Raw genomic sequence first — 19,877 nt, 5'->3', positions numbered from 1 at the left:
GCTTTGTCGTTAGTTTATTGTGTGACTTTGGGGGAAACATTTAATAGCCTGGGTCTCAGGATGGCCCCTTCCAGCTCGAATTTCTATGAAGCTTTAATTATGAGGTGGATAAGTACCAATGTTGGGGACCATCTGGAAAACAAAGAGCCAATCTCAGAAGAACTATAGATTATTTGATCCCCATGGTTTTTCCCTTCTCAGCTACATTTAGAACTCTTCAATGCTTAGAACCAGCATTGCTGGTTGGCTACCCAGTAGCCATTCTTCTTTCTCCTTTCTAACAAACTCCCATTCCACTTTCCTGTATTTCACAGCCATACAACTTAGAGAAGCCTGAGTCAAACCCAGCCCAAGGGAATGATCTTGATTGTCCTAAGTCAGTCACACTGCTCCCATTCCTTTCTCCAGATTGATTTTGGAATGAGTAGATGAAGCAGTCTTAACTAATGAGATGTGAGGAGATCTCAGGTGTGAGGGAGGAGGGGATGCTCCTGGGAAAGGTATATTCATCTTAAGAACAGAAAGAAAGGAAGAGATGGTTGCTTTTCGTCATTGAATACTGAAACAATAGGCTATTTTTTCTCCTACTATTGTAGCCATCTTGAATCCATGAGTGTGTAAGATAGCTTCTGGGGATGAAGCTGAGAAAGAATCAGGAGAGCTAGGGCTTAAGCCCTCACGCATTAGGCCTAGAGTACACTGTACCTTTGGACTTTCTTTTTATATAAAATAATAAACTCCTTTATTATTTAAAGCCAGTAAAATCAGGGATTTTTGTTACTTGTAGCTGAAGGCATTGCAATTGACACATTTGAAATGGTGTCCTAAATAACTTTCTAATATCATCCTTAGAGAGTACATAAATTCTGTATGATTTAGGAAATCTATATTGAAAATAAGTAAATGCTATAAGAATCCAAGCCCAATTTGGATTCAAGTTCAATTTCATAATTATAACAGCTAGTCCTTTTTCCTTGATATTCTTCTTTATTTGATTGTCTTTATCCTGAAATAAGCATTAGAAACTCTCTACAGCAAAATCCTAAAGAGCATCTTTTAAACCTAATAAATTGTATATCTGTTTTCCATCTATAAGCCATTTGAAAACTCACAATGAAAAGGATATAGTTGATAATCCTTGATACAGATAATTAACCTTAATAATTAAGTTTATTATTCATCATATAATTACTGGGATATGTAGCAGACACTATTAAACACTAACTGGAAAATTTGGTTTCTATGTGTCTGTATTTCTTATAAGCTACCACAGCAAGTAGGAAGTATACCTCAGTATTTTAGGGGGAAAAAAAAAGAAGACCTCAATTCAACATATTCTATGTTAAAGTTGCTGAAGTGAAATTTCAGGTTGTACCATAAAAAAATCTATTAAAGAAAATGCATTTCATGAATATTAACTGAATTTAAGAAGTCTTTTTATAAATATACTCATAAACAATAATTTCCTATTGTCATTAGAGAAAAAACTGTCCTCAATTTTTTTCTTTTTTTTTCCACGAAACTTTTATTTTATAAGCATATAAGTCTCCACCTGAATTCAAGTTCTGAATCCTTTACTTATACTCTGCAGTTTGGAGGTAAATTACTAACTCTCTCGTTTTTAGTAGCTTTCAAATTTGAAAAGTAGTACTTAACTGTTGGAGTGAATGTGACGATAAAATAATGCATATGTAATATAGCTCAGGGATACACAGTGTATTCAGTACTCAATATTTCTTACTAAAATTACTAATTCAGATTTTCTACAGATGTTCTCTTCCTGCTTTCATATCACTAGTAGCAAAAAGAAAAGTATTTGAAGTTGTTGGATTTAAAAATTATAACATGGGTTGCCACTATAAAAGCAAGGGATAAGTTTATACTTACAATATATTGCCCTATAACTTATTGCTATGTGCATTGCTTGTAAACATATTTTATCTTCTCTGAAAAACAGTAGGCTTTGGAGAACAGAGCTAATATCACATTCAATTTATTAATTCCTGTAATATTCCTATAATATTTCCCAAGAGTCAGAGTAGACCCTTGAGGAAGGTTTATAGACCAAATGCAGAACCATTGCCTCCACCTCCTATTCCGAAACATGCTTTGAAGCAAAGTGCCAACAATCTCTTATGAATATGGGCAAGTAGGCTAACTGAATGTGAAATTCGTTTACACTAGTCCAGTTGACTATTCATCATGTCATGATAATATCTGATGTTTGTCAATATTTGGACATTGGTGTTAGATCTCATAACAGAATCAGAGAAGGTGTGACCTTGACCCAGGAATGGATCTTCTGCAACCAGATTTCCTCTCCAAGGCCATTACTCAAAGTCTAACTTTCTGTGTCAGGCTTCATCCTTATAAAAGGGTCTTTTTTTTTTTTTTTAAAGGAGAAAGGAAAATGTTCTTTCATCTATATAAAGTATACTCATCACTTGTCTTAAGATTGCCCCAAGACTAGGCTAGGGAAGGAAGCTGGTATGTTAAAAATATAAGGGAGAGATAAGTTATGTCTTAAATATAGTTACATAAATATATTTTAATAAATATCCAACATCCAAAAATTGGAATTTTCACAGTAAGTCTCAGATCTCTTTCGAAAAATCAGATTAAACAACTCTAGGTCCATATTCTGGCTGGCCAGTCATCAGCACTAGGCAAAGAGCAAGCTCTCTCACCCTGGCTCTGTGCACTCAAGGTCATCATTGGCCCCACTCAGCTTCTCATCCACTTCTACTCCATGCCTGTTCCCTTCAGGCACCTGATTTAAAGAATGGTCATTTATCTCTTTCATAAATATGTCAGAGTGCTTTTACTCATCTTAATCACCTTAGAACTACATTTCTGTGGCCTCTTCCTTGGAGTCTATGGGCATTCATCCCATTTCTCTAATTTTCTTAAGGCTGTGTCCCTGTTCATGGTTGTTAAGGCACTCTTATTTACCTTCTGCACTTGATCTTACTAAATAAGAAACCTTCTAAAACCTCTTTCTTTTTTTCAGCACCACTCTAACCCCCACTTCTATTCTTCCCTCTTCCGTGTTGGTCTTGTAAGCATAATCTGCTAGTGATAACAAGTCTGTCTGCATAGACAGACCTGGGAGATATGAAAGCCAGTGCCTATATTTAGCATGCACTCTAGTGAAATCAGTGAGAAGAGGAGAAAGTCATGGAACAATCAAGGCACAGCCGACTGAAGCTATTTAATTGCCTGGGAGACACAAGAGACAAGGTTAACAGGACTCCTATACATGAGGAATATCTGCAAAATGGGTAAGGGTCATGTCAAGGATGGGCTGCCTTGAGGAAAGAGAGTCAAGGTTCTAGTAAACAGATGTTTAATATTCTCCCCTCAATCTCGGGGAAGATCCTCTGAGCTAAGGGTGACTTAAGGACACAAACATAGCAATTTTGTCTTCTAGTCTTCAAATTAGTTACTCTAGACAACCAATTGTCTAGGACACCTCAATCACAAAGTGGATATATGGTGCCTACCATATTGCTTCCTGGGTGCATTCTCACAGGAAGAATCACTGCAACGCAGAGAGAAATATTGTGGTTTAAGCAGGAAATCCTATAAATTTACTTCACAAAAGTAATTGCGCCATGTGAATTTATCACTAACCTGTGACTGGATTCCTTAAAACAGCATTCTCTCTTCCCTTTGCCATGCTCTATTTTCATCATAGTACATATCATTATACACACACACACACACACACACACACACATACAAAATTAGGAATTGCTTTTCTTTACCCACCATAATATAAGCTCTGAGAGAGCAGACTTTGGTGTTTTGTTCATTGCTCAGGACACTCAGTAAAATATGCTCATTTTTTTAGATAATAAGATGCATATTATAAACAGTTTGTAATGTATGTTATGTAAGATGAATGTTATAAACACTATAACTTAGAAATATAGTTTTTCTGGGTTGTTTTTAACAGCTGTATAGTTTTCTACTAGATGAATGCAGCATCTTTTATTTCACCAGTTCCTATGATAAGCCTTTAAGCTGGTTTCACATTTATGCTATTAGAATCATCTCTGTCCATTTGTCTTGGGTGACACTTGTACCAATATCTGTATGACAATGTCTAGAAGAGAACTGCTGGGTCAAAGAGTATACGCATTTTTTAAATTTTCTAGTAGCTCTTACCAAATTATTTTGTAAAGAAGATGACCCTGGGGCACCTGGGTGGCTCAGTGGGTTAAGCCTCTGCCTTCTTCTCCGGTCATGGTCTCAGGGTCCTGCGATAGAGCCCTGCATCGGGCTCTCTGCTCAGCGGGGAGCCTGCTTCTCCCACCTCTCTCTCCCTGCCTGCCTCTCTGCCTACTTGTGATCTCTCTTTCTGTCAAATAAATAAATAAAATCTTTAAAAAAAAAAAAAAAGAAGATGACCCTATTTTATTGCCACAGTAGTATGTAAGAGATCCACTTTCTACACGACCTGGCTGACACAACCTTCATCAAACTTATTTATCTTTAGTGCTGTGAATGAAAAAATATATAGTGCAGTATATCATTGTTTTTTAATTACTATTTCTTTTTTTAAATTACTATTTCTTTAATTATAAATGAAACTAAGCAATTTCTCATATGATTAAAAATACATTTGTTCCTCTGAAAACTGCCTGTATTTCACATTTGATTTTTTTTTTTGGGGGGGGGGGGTTGTGGTCCTTTACTTATCTGTTAAAGTTCTTATTATATCAAAAGAGTTATTAGCTCTTTGTCACTCATATGTTGCAGATATTTTCCAAAGGTGTCACTTGTTTTTGCGTAAATAATTTAATTGTTACTTACTCATACTTATCAGTCTTTTCTAGGATGACTTCTGGATTTTACCTTTTGCTTAGAAAAGGTTTCTCTACTTCTATTTTATTATTTTAAAAGCCCTGTCGTTTCTTCTAGTTTTTTATTTTTAAATTTTATTTCAGTTTTTAGAGAGAGAGAGAGAGAACATGTACAAGCTGGGGGGAGGTGGGGCAGAGGGAGAGGGAGAGGAAGAGAGAGAGAGACTCTCAAGCAGGCTCCACACCCAGGATGGAGCCCCACATGGAGCTGGATCTCATGACTCTCAGATCAGGACCTGAGCCAAAACCAAGAGTAGGAAGCTTAACGGACTGAGCCACCCAGGCGCCTCCCTCCAGTTATTTTTTTAATATCATTCTTTACATCTCATATTTGATCATCTTAACTTTATATGAGGATAAGAAATGAAGTAGAGATTGACTGTTATTCTGAGTGGACCAATCAGTTGTTCCCAAATCATTTGTTGAATAACCCTTCTTTTCCACTGTATTTCCATGTCTATTTTAGTATATTTCTGGACTCTATCTCCTGCTCAGTGAAACTAGAAAATTCTTAAAGCAAAATGCTCCTATCTAACTCACTTTATAGATTCAGTAGGAAAGATGTGATTTAGGTAAGTGTTTTTATTGAGATTATTGAATTAGATCAATATGAGTCCCAAGGATACCATATTAAGACCACTTATTTGTATAGTCTTCCATTTGCCAAAGCTTTCCCACAGGTATTCACCCTTTTGATGTGTATAACTGTATATGCATTTAATAGATTCTGACATCAAGCTTTTTGATTCCAAGTCTAGTGTGCCTTCCCCCACACCACCGGTAATAGCAACTCCGTAATTTAATAATAAAAAAATATTGTTACATTATATCTGTGTTTATTATAAGCTATGTGATCTCATTTTTATAGACATAAACAACTCTCAGAATTCTTAAAAGAATGAGGTAGAAAATATACAGATAAAGAAATGAGATAAATTTAAACACATATGTGAATTCACACACTTTTATATTTCATAGATCTATCAGGAGGAGTTGCAGGAAACATAATAGACAAACCCATTCAACAAAGTTACTTTGCACTGACCACTGAACTACAACCACCCTGGTACATTCAATGACAAGAACCTAGCAGAGTAAAAAAACAAACCAACCAAACAAAAACCCAAACACTGGAGAATACATATAAATAAAATAGAAACACATAAATATATATTTATGAATGGGGGTGTGGGGGGGTGGGTGTAATTTACTAAATCTAGGCTACCAGAGGAAATAGGCAAAAACTCACTAATTGAAGCAGAGCTTGACCAAGATGTTTATCTTTAGAGCCACCTGGGTGGCTCAGTTGGCTAAGTGTCTGCTTTTGGCTCACGTCATGATCCCAGGGTTCTGGGATGGAGTCCCGCATTCGGCTCCTTGCTTAGCAGGGAGTCTGCTTCTCCTTCTCCCTCAGTCTGCTACTCCCCCTGTGTGTGTGCGCGCTCTCTATCGCTCTCTCTCTCTCTGACAAAACAAAATTTATCTCTACTTCCTCCTGTTCTTTTCTATTCTTTTTAAAAGATTTTATGTTTTTATTTGAGAGAGAGAAAGAGCAGGGGAAGGGAGAGAAGCAGACTCCCCTCTTAGCGGAGAGCCCGATGTTGGGCTTGATCCCAGGACCCTAAATCAAGACCTGAGCCAAAGGCAGCCGGTCAACCAACTGTGCCACCCGGGTGCCCATCTACTTCCTCTTGTTCTGATTCCCAATCAGAGGGAGTACCAGTGTTGTGTTTTCTGGTAAAGTACAGACCTATGCAACAATCAGCATGTTTTCTCAGACTAGAGCAACTCACCCTCAACAATGAGTGTTTGTAACTCCTAACTGGTTTCTCTAGGTGGGGGGGTGAATAATAGCCTACTACAGTATAGTCATTGAGTCGTCTCAAGAGAACCCATGTATCTTGAGAAGTTGGGTCAGTCCTACTGCAGTAGGAAAGAAAAGCTTGGTTGTATGACTATTGGAAGACAGCTTTAGTGGATCTTTATGCTCTCAAAGGCTCTGATGCTCAATTAGTGAACATTCATCAACCACAAAGTACTTACGCATAATAATAAGGTGAGGAAAGAAAGAACAAAGACTATATTTTTAACATTAATCATATTCAGCCTTAAGTTAGCTTTTTAGGTCTTTTGCAAACAGAATTTACAAGCATGCCGACTCAGGTATCTTAGAACATTAGAGACATTCTCCAGTTTGCAAGCACAGAGAAAAATTAGAGGAAACCTACACTTGTAAACATATAACTAACTCTAGGGGGATTCTTTTCAAACTTCACTTTTTAAAGAAGAAACAATTTAGGAGTAATTTTTAATTTATCTACTAGGAAAACAAAATAAAAGTTTGAATTCTGACATAAATCCTTAGATCGTCTTAGTCTTATCCCTCTTCCCACCACCCATGAGATTAAGGACTGCGGACTTCCTGCTGGAGGGAGTAATTGCTCAATCACTTTGGAATCCACTGGAACTCTTTGCTGTATTAGTTTGGACAGACATAAACAATTGTGAAATCTTCCTTTCCTTTACTGAGAGATGGCACTAGAAGTCAGTCCCTGAGACCTTCTGCCTGATATGCTCTTATATCCAAGTTCCATATTCTCAGGACCGGAAACAGATTTCATCTTAGAAAACTAGTTTTTTCTTCCATTGATGCCTTACCATTTTTACATTAGACTCACATCATCTTATTTCAGGACTTCACATGAATATTTTCATGATATGTTTTGCATAGTGGACAAGCAGTACTTAAAATAATTAAGGTCATAGCTTTTAGAAAGAGACAAAAAGAAAGGGAAAGCCTATCAGTTAGATAATCAGAATTTGAGATCTCAGAGATCCTTAAAACCCAGTTCTCTGAAGTAAAGTGAGGAAGCAGGAGGGTTTAAAATGCAGCTCCAAGTGACAGCGTCTAGACTGTGCCGCGATCCCCCAAGTCACTAGCTCCATCATTTCATAAATGTGTACTGAGCTGCCACTGTGCGCCAGACCCTTGCTAAGGGTCCTGATGCACAGGGACCTGAGTTACACCCGCAGCCCCTTAATGTTGATGTTCATTGGAATTACATCAGCCCTGTCAAATGGCAATCGTTTGCCGTTCTAGACGCACTCTTTATGACAGTGTGGACGTGATTATCCTGTAATTGACTAAAAACAGACCTTAAACTTACTTGAACGTATTTGCAAAGTCAATGTATGAAGCACAGAAAAAAACTCGTGTCATTTTTCTGTCAAAAAAACTTTGCTTGGAGTCAATCTTTACTTCCTCCCTGATGAGGGGCAAAAACTCCTCCTACCACTCCCAAGAAGCAAGAAAAAAAATTTTTTTTTTTTTTCTTTTCAAATTGTTAGTCAGAGTGTTTAGCACCTTTTAGACAGAAGTCCGGGAGCCTCCCGCAGCAGCCCTCAGCCTGAGCGTAGAGGGCGCGACCGCAGAGCTTCCGCCAGTGAGCCCTGCCCAGCCTTTCCCCGCCCCGCCCCCGCCGATAGCGCAAGGCCCCGCCCCCACCGGCCTCTGGGCGGGGACCCCAGGCGTCGCGCCAGATTCTGACTGGGCGGACTGCGGAGCGGTTGTCTCAGCGTCCAACTCACACCCGTCTAGGGCGGAGAACTAAAGCCCCAGCCCACGTGGCGGCGGCTGGAGAACTCCGGCGCAGCAACGAGCGCCCGGCGCGGTTCCTATCTCCGCGCCTGCTGAGCGGGTGGGGGTCGGCCCGAAAACCCAGCCGCTTTAAAGGGCTAGTTTCTCCCCTACCCTCCCAACCTGCCACGCCGCTTTAGTCGCGTTTGTTGTCACTTATTAAAATATATCTTAAAACAAGACTCGAAATTCAGCCTCAAACTTCAAAACGCACCCTGCCGGTCCTCTCCTGGCTGTCGGCGTCCATCAGCCCCATCTCCGCTCCTTCCTTACTCCGACTTCCTCCCCTATACCTTTCTTTACCCTTCCCTTCTCTTCTTTTTCCTCCCGGCGCACTCCTTCCCCTAAATTTCCATATTTGATGTGTGTCTTGAAATTGATTAAACTTTGGATTAGGGGCCTTTCTTTTGCCATTTCCTGGGGCGGGCCCTAGTATCGGGTTCAAGTGGTCAAGGGCCTTAGTAAAGTTTCCAAAAGTAAAGCATTCTGTATTATATTTCTTAAAATGATGCCTAAGATAGAACATCAAGCTTTCCAAAACTTGGATCCGCACCTGGCCATGTGCGTTCCTCGACCAAGCCCAGAGCTCTGAGCACATCCCCAAGGACTCGCGAGCAGGCGCTTCTACACTTTGCAAAGACAAGGTCTCCTTTCAGGGTCCTCCAAATCCCTAGATTTACGTCGCAGAGTCTAAAATAGAAAACTAACGACTAAAGGTTCTTCACCCTTGAATGTATAGCTGTAAGGTGGCTCTCTTCGTTTGGGGGGGTGGGGTGGGGCTCGGTTTTCTCCACCTGTGCTGCATTTCTCCATCAGGGGGCGCCCACAGCCGCCACAAAACACCCTATTCCTAGACATCTGGGTTCTGCAAGCCCTAGGCACGCCTACTGGGGGCAGATCCGAGGGAGCTCACTGCCTCTCTCGCTCCTCCCTCCTAGCCTGCCTCCGCGGACCCGGGAGGCAGGGATTTCACACTAGCCATTCATTTGTCAGCCGTGGGGGAGGGGACACAGGAGAGAGAGACACTGAGAAGAGGCTGGGAGAGGGGAAGGGAGGCACAGAAGATGGAGACAGAAAAGGGAGACACAAAGATGAGAAACGGGACACAGCGAGACTGTCTTTCAGTCTGTGGGTGTGCGCACGGTGGAACAGACCTCCAGGCGTTGCGTAGATTTCTCCCCCCCTCCCGCAGCATCTCCCGGGGACAAGCAGGACTTGCTGGGGCGCAGCTGGATCGGAAAGCAAATAGTTTAAGCTATGACACTGTATTTCTAACCCGCTCTGCGAAGCCTAACACACAGACCGCTCCACGCCCAGTGACACAGACAGCATGCCCGGACAACCCTGTGGCCCCCAAATCTGCATGCACTGGGGATGTCGTCCCGCGGCGCCCACACTTCTGTAGGGTGGTGGGGCGCTCCAGCCTAGGACGTCCCCCAGCGCTCCCGACACACGCTCTCCCTGGCTGGGGGACTAGCCAGTAAAGTTGCACAACTACAGCGAAGAGCTGGGAGCGGGTGGGGAGATGGTAGGAAAAGAAGGGGTTGTAGTCGGGGCGAAAAGGCTGGTCCTAGAGGCCGCAGATTCGGGTCCCCGCGCCACCTTTGTCTGGAGAGCGCTCTGAGCGCTGGTTTGCTCGTTGAGACCAGAATGGAAGCCTCCACTTCGCTCTTCTGGGTGAGATAAAATTCTTGCACATCGCTGATGGTTCAAGGCAAGCTTTTCCCGCCCAGGCTCTTCCCAGACCGCCGCGGCACTCCAACAACCCCACCCCCATCCCCTGCTCCTTCCCGGCCGGCCCCTGTGCTCCGCGCGCAGGACAAAAGAACCCAGGGGCACCAGGGAGGGCCTTGACAGACCCCAAGTCTCCAAAGAGACGCAGCCGGGGGACCCCGCACATCCTCCGGCCGTACCTCTTTCCAGACTGCTTGCGGACAGAGAGGGTCACGTCCGCCCAGGTCCCGGGCTGCTGTGTCGCCGGATCGTCCTGTCAGGAGCTGCCCTGGAGCAGCATTCCAGGAACGCCGGGCACTGACCACACACCAGGGTCCCGGGAGCCAGGTGGCCCGCACCAAGGCGGCTTCGGGGACTTGCAAGTGGACAAGTCTCGGGAGTCCCCATTCAAACTTTTGCCTCGAGCAGGTTAACAAAAAAGCTCAAGGTGCCAGCGGTCCCTCCAGCTCTCCAGCACAAGACCCCAAGACTTTTCTAAGGGTTCTCTACAATTCTCTTCCCTCCCTTCCCCCAATTCCGTTAGTCCTTCTACCCCCACCCCATTCCGGGCTTCTTTTGTCTGGATCTTTTCATCACCACGGTCCCTCGGTATTCCTCTCCCCAAACGTCCTTCTGAAAGTTACCTGCATTTTTAAAGTGCATATATTTTCTTAACTTCGCCTTACAGCTAGATCTCTTTGCCTTAATTAAAGCCTTCTACCAATTACAATGTACTTCGTTTTTCTAAGCTCGCTCGTTTTTGTTGTTGGGTTTTTTTTTTCCCTATTTTTTTTTTTAAGGGGGAACAAAAGAAACGTGATTACCTTGAAAGGCGGCTTATTGCAGTTTGGGGGGAAAATCACCGCAGCGCTGCGCGAATGGGCTCGGTGTTGCCGGGGCGGGTCACATAGGAAGCTCGGTGGCCTGGGGAAGGGTACGGAGGGTGCGGGACGGTGCTGAAGGATGCAGGAGGATGCGGGGCTGGCCGCAGATCCCGGTCCCAGCGCCTGTCCACAGCACCTAGTGTTCGCGGCTGTTGCTCCCGCCCGCCTGGAGTTCTTCCCCAGAAAGGCTCGGGGCAGCTCGCCTGCAAGTTCAAATGCGGGTTGTGACACCCATCATCATTATATCACTGTACCGTCAGCACCGAGGAGGAGACTCAGCGAGGAGGAGGAGGAGGAAGAGGAGGAGGGTTCATTCACAGGCTCCTAAAGCGCTCGGCAGCTTCAGCCACTCCTAAAAGCCAAGGCTTGGAAAGCAGGCAGAGGGGCGGAAAGGCAGCTCCCCGCGCCTGCGGTAGGGACCGCCTGCCTCCCTCCTCAGGCACTCCCACCTCTCGGCGTTTCTTCCTGACAAGAAGTACCAATCGGCTTGGGGACAGCAGCGCTCCCCATTCAGCGACTCACTAAGTAACATCGCGCTGTGCGCACGGAAACCACTGCCCTCCCACCCCACCCCACCCCCACTTCCCCGCCCCCTGTGCTGCCAGTTCTGGGATTCGGGAAAGGAGCCCCCAGGCTCTTGTAGGGCAGGCCAACACTAGACGACTGAGCCCCCTCAGCTCTTGGGAGCGAATGAAACTCTGTAAAATCAGGAGAGAACTTGGTTACAGCGTGTTTATGCGGCCACAGAACCTGCCTGTCCCATCTGAGGGAAGTGTCAGGCTTGCGCCGCCTGCCAACCTGAAAGAGACTCTGAGAAAAGGAGATCCTTCTAAGACCTTGAGAGAAAGTGTAAGAACTGCCTTACCCCGGAACTGCCCAAAGGGGAGCCCAACGTCATAGCGCAATTTGCAAAGACCCTGGTAATAAAGGCCTGAACAGGAAATTCCCCCAAGCAAATCCCCTGTTGGATTTAAACAGATTCTCTAATTCTGCCACAAACGTACAGAAGTCTAGATTTTGCTTTCTTCCTTCTTTCTTTCCCTCAGTTTTTCAAAGTGTCCCTTATGGTAGAATATTTGATAATTTTTCTGAGTAACAGAGACTCCTTGGATGTACCAATCCTCTTCTTTATGGTCAGGAAATGGGACCACAGTCTTTCTTGAGTTTTTGTGATTTTTGTTTTCAGCCAGGCTGACCAACTATGTAAACAACATCAACACAAGGAAGAGTCCCCTGCATTGTGTTACAAAAGGTTTCCTATAGGACCTTAGAGAGCAAAGGGTCAACCAGTTAACACAAAGGATTTCTGCCTCTTAGAAAAGAGGGACTTTGTGTTTTCCTTTTCTTTGAAGTCAAGTATGAGTTTATACAATGGGAACAAAATAAGTCCAAGGTGCACATCAGTTTCAACATGGGGGATACTGGAGTGGATAGCAAATTTTTCTTTCTACACAAACATGGAAGTATCCTCATGGTTTTCCTCTCTGAAGTCTCTACTTAGAAAATTCTATCAAATACACAGTGATGATTAAAGAAAAAAGTCCAGTTCCACTCTGAATTTCTTTGAGTGAGTTGGCCTTAGATTCATACGTTAAAACTTGTAGCAGCTTAGACTTCTGTGCACGCACATTTATAATGTTTCTTTTCTAAGTTTCTTTCACAAGTTGTATGCATTTTTCATGATGCTAGATTTTAAGTGGTAAACAGGTAGAAGTGTTGTTGGGAGAATTTCTGTCCTCAAAATGTGTGTTTTCCATTTCTTTTAACGCATTTATTTATCAGCTCACTACAGTGAGTAAGATAACTATTAATTGCAGGATTTAGGAATCAATTTTTTTGTTTGTTTTACAATGATTTGTTTATTCTTACTATTGTTATTATACCACCATTCTTAATATTGAAGTTCTATTTCATTAAATATTTAGAATAACAGAGTCACAGAACAGAATAAGATTTCAACCTTTATATTTAGCAGATGAGCAAACTAAAGCTCAGAAAGTGATTTTTCCTAAAGTCACACAATTAATAGCAGAGCTGTTACCAGAACACAACTCTTGACTCCAGGTCCAGTGGTCTTTCCAGCACTCCTCATAGTGACTTTATAATCAAGATCACTTCATTCAAAAAGGGAGAAAAAAACCTTATTGAAATTTACACTCCAGGCATTAGGATAGACCATTCGCTGAAATACCGCAAAGTATGTATTACTGTTCTCATTCTTAAATTTGAGTAAACCTAGTTGAATTCCAAAGAGTTTAAATGTCTCTCCTGTGGGCCACTTTCTAAGTGGTACATCTGCCAATCTGAAAAGCTTATTATCTTTCCATTACACAGCTCTCCCTTCATAATACAGTTAAGTAAAGCATTTCTGTAAAGGAGACCTAAGGCAGAAGAAAGCAACTAATAGCAGATTAATATCTATTTTTAAGGAAATGTTAATATTTAATAGTCCCTGTAGATAATGCCAACTTTACATGTTGAAACATGATGAAAAATAAGGGTCAGAGACTACTTACAACCTGAGATAGTTTCCTTTATCTTGCCAAATGCGTTTCTCTAGTCCTTTAATGTTTATAGTTTCTTATAATGTCCACGGACATGACAACTCTTGACAGAGCAGTTCTATAGGGCAAAAGCACTTTCTCAGGAAGAGTTCTCTTGTGAGAACATGGACAATTTTGAACAACTTTATACCGCATGCCTTTTCTTTGCTTTGGCTTATAACATTATTTAGAAAATTAAACACTTCTGCAGATTGTCCAATAACTAAAATGAAATGACATTCCCAATATCAGCTTGCTTTCTCTAAAGCAGATTTTCCTCTCTATTTACCTATAATAGGGAATAAAAAGGAAAGAATAAAGGTACATTCAGAGTAGACTCTACCTATGTATTATTTCTATCTAATTGTCCTTGAGGGTTTCTCCCTCTCTCTGTGTCTCCCTCCCTCTCTCTTTCTCCTACTCTCTCACTCCCTCCCTCTCTCTCTCCCTGTCTGTCTCTTTATGAAGACAAAGTGAATGACAGAGCATTATTTCTGATTCTCCCATGTTTGAAAAATTATCACAAGTTTTTGAATGGAAAAATATATTTTTTATCGTCTATAACCAAAACAACTTTGCCCATTACACTCAAGTCTGAATCAAAAAGTAATTAAAATCTCATTCTATGTGTCCCCCTTTATGTAAACTCCATCGTCCCAGGTATCAATAAAGCAAGATCTTCATTCCTAGTGCTGGTGTCTACAAGAAACCAGAAGCCAGAAGCTGCGTGCCTTGCTTCGTTGACTTGATCTTGTCTTCAGGAACTTGGCAGGAGTCAGGGGCAGTCAGCCAATGACTGGACAAGAAAGGTGTAGCTGGCAGGTGGGTGTCCAGGGAATTTCATTATCTTCATCTGAACCTCCTTCTGAGCTTTAGGATCACATTTCAAGTCTTCTCCTTTTTTAAGTATTCTTAGACGTGGTATCATCTTTTGCTGCCCTAAGGTTCCAGTCCCACCTACATTCAGAAAACAGGTTCGCATTTCAAGTCCCTGATCTGACTGATCCTAGCACAATGAAGCAAATATCCTCTGTGGATGGTGAAAAAAACATGTCATTAAAAAAATGTACCTTTAATTAATTCCACAGTGCCTAGAAAAAGAAAGCCAACTTCTAAAATCGCTTCATTGATTTTTTTCTTCTTTTTTTTTTTCTTTTCATTTCTCTTCTTTTTCTTTTTTACATGTTAGGGAGAGATATTTTATCCAACATTTTAAACCCTCTTTGTTTTCTAGGAAATGCAGAAATAATAGGCGGTCTTTGTTGCCTTCCTTAAAAAATAAAGGAAACTCTAAAAAAGGCAAAGTGAGGGTGACAATCTCATTATTCTTTATCCTGGCATATATAAATTACTCAGAGAAATTAAACACAGACAAATATCTTCAGAAAGCCATGAAAAAGTTGATTTTTCCAGAGTGAGACTTTGCTCCCCAATCCCCAAATCAGAATGTTACAGTAAAATGTTTCTTTCAATAAAAGTCTTTTTTTTTCTTCTTTGCTGTAAATGTCCTGTTCGTGGTTGGGCAGATTATTCCAGAACTTAACTGGAAGACCATCTACATCACGACGGAACTATGCAAGGGAAAGCCAAGTTCCAACATGGAGTGATGGGAAAGGCTGGGCTGCCCAGAGGAGATGACTTCATTAGGGAGAAGAGAGGTTCTCTGAGTCGGTCCACACGGCAGCCAAATGGCTCAGCACATCTGCACCCACCCCCGGGAAAGCTGTCTGGAGCAGAGTATCAAAAATGCCATCGTTTTTATAAAGAAAAAAGTTCAAGCCATAAATGAAGCAGTTCAACTGAATTGAACCGAGACAGTGTCGACCTTACTCCCCTCCTCAGTCACTTTCTCAAACTCTTTTCTTCCCCTCCCACAGCCCAAGAAATATAGGTCACTTTTTACAAAGCATTTGTCTCACTGAACCAAGATGAACTGAAGGATTTGGTTTCTGAACACAAGGAAGTGGTAGAGATCTTACAATCTTTGCGGTAGGGCAGAGAAAGACGCAGAGGTTTTCTTAAGAGGCAAAACTTTTGCAGTTACTATTTATTTTCAGCAAGTACCAACTTCCATGTATTTAATCAGAGTACAATGGGACCCAGAGACAAGAAATTTGATGAAAACACTATGGATGGCACCAAAAGCCACCCCAGCATCATTAATGTCTCGGGTGAGCAAAGGTGCGAAGCAAGACAGCAAACAAAGGAAGTTCTACATAGTGAGAACTTCAGTATAGCTATCAGAACAAGACACAGAAGTAACAGGCAGGCATTCCATTTTAGTTTTTTCAGCAAAAAGAACTGCAGGACAAGTTGAACGCCAGGGACTTTAGGCTTTTGTCAAAAAATATCCCATTTTAACCCTGCAGTTCAAAGGACATTAAATATTTGCGATAGCTCATCAAGAAAAAAGAAGAGAAGAATATCTATAAGACTCAGCAAATACTTATCACAAACAGACTGCCCTCAATTTCATTTCTATTTTCTTTGTTCAACCCCGCAAGCATTTACTGAGCACGGTTAATGTGTACTGTTTTAGACCTCAGGCATTCAAGCATTATTCAAAAGTTAAGAATTGCTCCTCAGCCTAAAGAAGTTTATAATCTCTATAGGAAAAAGTAACTTATTGGAGTGGCCAAGGTTATTATTTATCTATGTAATGACTAATGAATTTAAAGGGAAAAAAAGCATTTGTGTGTGTGTGTGTGTCCATTGGCTGATCTAATCAGCCACCTTTTAAGAACATGTCACTGATTACAAACAGATCAGGGGAGAATGACAGCTCAACAAATCTCCTTTACTGGAAAATCACTTGCATGCATAGTCTACTGACATTGAGTCCAGGCATTAATCTTGTTATGCATGAAGAAATTGTGTTTCTTGTTTTTCCACAATAAAAATAGTTCATTATATGTCATGAACTCAGGGTTCATTTTAAGTTTCTGAAGGTCTTCTGAAGTTGATAAATCAAACTGAAGTTGAAAGTGGAAGGAAACCATTAAGTGTAATCCTAACAAGAAAAGAAGGTCAGGGAAATTGATCACTCCAAGGACACTAGGGTCTCTGGCTGATGGACATGGGCATCAAAATGTAGGCATTAGAAAACGAGAGAAAAGAATAGGCACTAAAAATTCTTCTTCTTAGTCATCACAAAGCTGAAATAATTTGATTTTAAATATTGTATTGAATTCACAGTCTCCCCTCAAAAATGCAGTTGACAATGTGTTATAGCCCTTCCCATCCCCATTTCTGCAACTCTCTTGGGAACTTTTGTTTCCTTCTCTTTGGTCATAGCTACCTGTGACTGCCTCCTCCCCCCATAAAATTTCACACAGTATCTCTCTCCAGCTTTATTGAGATATAAATCACATATAGCATTATGTAAGTTGAAGGTGTACAATGTGATGACTTGATACATGTAAATACTGTGAAATCTTTAACCCAGTAAGGTTGGTTAACACATCTTTTACCTCTATAATTATCATTTTGTTGCTGTTGTTTCAGTGAGAACATTACAGCTCTATTCCCACAGTGACTTTCAAGTATACAATACAGTATTGTTAACTATAGTCACTGTGCTGTGCATTAGGTCTCCAGAACTTACTCATTTTATAATTAAAAGTTTGTAGTCTTTGGCCAACATCTCTCCATTTCCCCTAGACCACCATTTTACTCTCAATATGATGAAAGCCTGGCCATATATGACAAACCCACAGCTAACATCACATTCCATGGTGAAAGGTAGAAAGCTTTTTCTCTAATATCAGGTGTCCACTCTTACCACTCTTATTCAACGCAGTACTGGATATCCTATCCAGAGCAACTAGTCAAGAAAAAGAAATTAAAAAGCATCCAAATCAGAAAGGGAGAAGAAAAATTGTCCCTGTCTGTGGATGACATAATCTTATATATAGAAAGTCCTAAATATTTCACCAAGAAACTGTCAGACCTAATAAAGGAATACTGTAAAGTTTCAGTAAAAATCAACATACAAAAATCAGTTGCATATTTATATTATATAGTAACAACCATCTGAAAAAGAAATAAAACAATCCCATGTAAACAGTAGCACCAAAAACAATAAAATACTTGGGTATAAATTTAACCAAGGAAGTGAAAGAACTATATGCTGAAAACTATAAGACCTTGAGGAAAAAAGTTGAAGATGACACAAATCAATGGGAAGATATCCTGGAAAAGTTAATATTTTGAAAATGTCCCTAATGCCCAAAGCTATTTATAGATTCCATGTAATCCCTATCAAAATTCCAATGTAATTTGGAAGGAGAAATTTTCCAAAGAAATTTAAAAGGAGAAACAAAAAAGCATGCTATCTATCTTAGTTTAGGTTCCCACAGAGGCAAGCCCTGAGACCAGGATTCAAATGCGAGCAATTCATTTAGGAGGCAAGACCAAGAAACATCTGTAGAGAAGAAGGCAGGAGACAGGGAAGGGAAGGAGGCTAGTGGAGGGTGCATTTTAAGCAGGCTGTCACCATAGGCAACTGGAGCTCATTCCCACTGGGGGCTGCTGAGAAAGAGTAGAGAAGTTGCACCACAGAGGTATCCCTTCTGGGTTATTTACAGGTTGAAGGCTTTTCTAAGGGGTGTTAATCTTCTGCCCCTGGGTATATGTGCCTGCACACTGGGCTCTGGTGGCCAGAGAAGGCTTCCCAGGCTAAAAGATCCAGGGGTTGTGATGGGAAACTGGGCCAGCCTGCAGGAAATGATAAAGGTGAGGGGATGCCAGGTGGGATACCAATCACATATGCTATAATTCTAAAAACTCTAATTACCACTTGGCTGGCTAGAAAGGCAGGACTGGCAACAACAGGTTTCCTGCTTTGGTTCAGGGCAAGATGAGGCTACAGGTTTTAAGGTATCAAGGAGGAGTGTGAATCCAGCCACGGCTCCTTCTGGGGAGGCCATGCTCCCCCCATGCCGGGATCACATCAGGGCTACTTGGTCACACAAGAGCTGCCTCATTAGCGGGATCCCTAGTCTAAATCTTAGCGCCTCTTCTTCCTCTGACTGATCTAGTTCGTAAATTCACCTCACGTGGAGCTCCTCTTACTTTCCACATGTCATCACTGACAGAAGCTGTGTGAGAATAGGGCCTTTATGTGTCCGGTTCACATTCTCACACAGCTCCTTAGCACAGTGCCTGGCCCATAGGAGGTGATCGATAGATATGTTAATAGATGTAGAATGAATATATTTGTTGATTATGTTTTATGTCCTAAAGACTATCATTAATGAATAGAAATGGAAACAGGAATAACTCATACTCTCTGTCTCAAGAAACAGTGAAAACTCAAATGCTTCTACAAAGGCCATGAGGACACCACTAAAGAGTGAAGTAGGCAGAGAAGTAAATGAGAGAGAACAGTAAGAAGTTTGGAAGCAAGAGAGCCTAGTCATTCGGAACGTGGGACAGTTGGTCCAGTGCTTCCTGTTCTTAAAACATTCAACAGGCCATGCAAAATGGTCTGTGGACTGATTCCCATAGGAAAGATCCTAAGATTCTGACCATAGGTTTAAACGATCCAAGGGAAGGCTGGTGGGAATCTAGTGGAGGGTAAGACTCATTTTATTCCCTTTATCTATGCTCTCCTTTTCTTCTTTTGCTTACCCTACCCATACCCCACAACAGTAAACACTCTTATGAATTCCCAAGAGGCCTGTATGCTGTACAGAGGCTTAGGAAGGGGAGAAAGCAATGGTAGGGAGATTTCAAGGAAGAAAGGGGACCAATACACAAGGATTTCTGAAGAATCAAAGAAGGCTGAAACCAAAATGTAGCAGGCAGGGAAGATGCTGCCTCCCTACCCAGCCAGCTACCTCTCTTGGGAACACTTATCCTTACTATGTTCGACCGGTGCCCATGACTCCACCTGAGCTCCTGTTCTAGGGGCCAAGAAAGTCCCTCTTCCCCCTGTAGTCGAGGGATCCAAATACCCAGCAACCCAAGTGGTAACAATGCATCTTCCTAAGTGGGTCTTAACCAAGAACATGGTTAATCTGCACTCTTCAATGTACATTCTTGACTTTTTATCTTTGAGGTGATGTATGGTGAGGACGAAAAGCACGATTTTAACACTATTCACAAATAAAGACTGGCCCATGAAGCTATAAACAAAATAGGAAAGAATACCTCCTGTGACAAAGACATGTGCATTTTGGAGGGGGAAGTAGTGGGGAAGCAGATATCAAGAGAGTGAGGAAGAAGATGG

The 19,877-nt window shown here is 41.7% G+C and overlaps 2 protein-coding genes across 4 annotated transcripts in view; one reads left to right on the top strand and one right to left on the bottom strand.

The window, feature by feature from the left end:
- Positions 1-11,568, bottom strand: part of VCAN (versican) — a 112,152-nt gene extending 100,584 nt beyond the window's left edge. For 2 of the 3 annotated variants that reach the window (XM_047730414.1, XM_047730417.1), the window contains exon 1: positions 11,043-11,568. The gene's annotated coding sequence lies outside the window, so the exon portion shown is untranslated. The remainder of the gene's footprint in view (positions 1-11,042) is intronic. The other variant, XM_047730416.1, reaches the window with a different exon arrangement.
- LOC125101186 (uncharacterized) lies at positions 9,570-11,129 on the top strand. The gene is made up of 4 exons (XM_047731797.1): positions 9,570-9,881; positions 9,934-10,182; positions 10,429-10,719; positions 11,019-11,129. The coding sequence occupies exons 1-4, from the start codon at positions 9,570-9,572 to the stop codon at positions 11,127-11,129; spliced, it is 963 nt and encodes a 320-aa protein (XP_047587753.1).
- Positions 11,569-19,877: the final 8,309 nt, after the last annotated feature.

This window comes from Lutra lutra, chromosome 5, assembly GCF_902655055.1.
Source record: "Lutra lutra chromosome 5, mLutLut1.2, whole genome shotgun sequence".
Lineage (NCBI taxonomy): Eukaryota > Metazoa > Chordata > Mammalia > Carnivora > Mustelidae > Lutra > Lutra lutra.
This window is presented reverse-complemented; position numbering and strand designations above follow the sequence as displayed.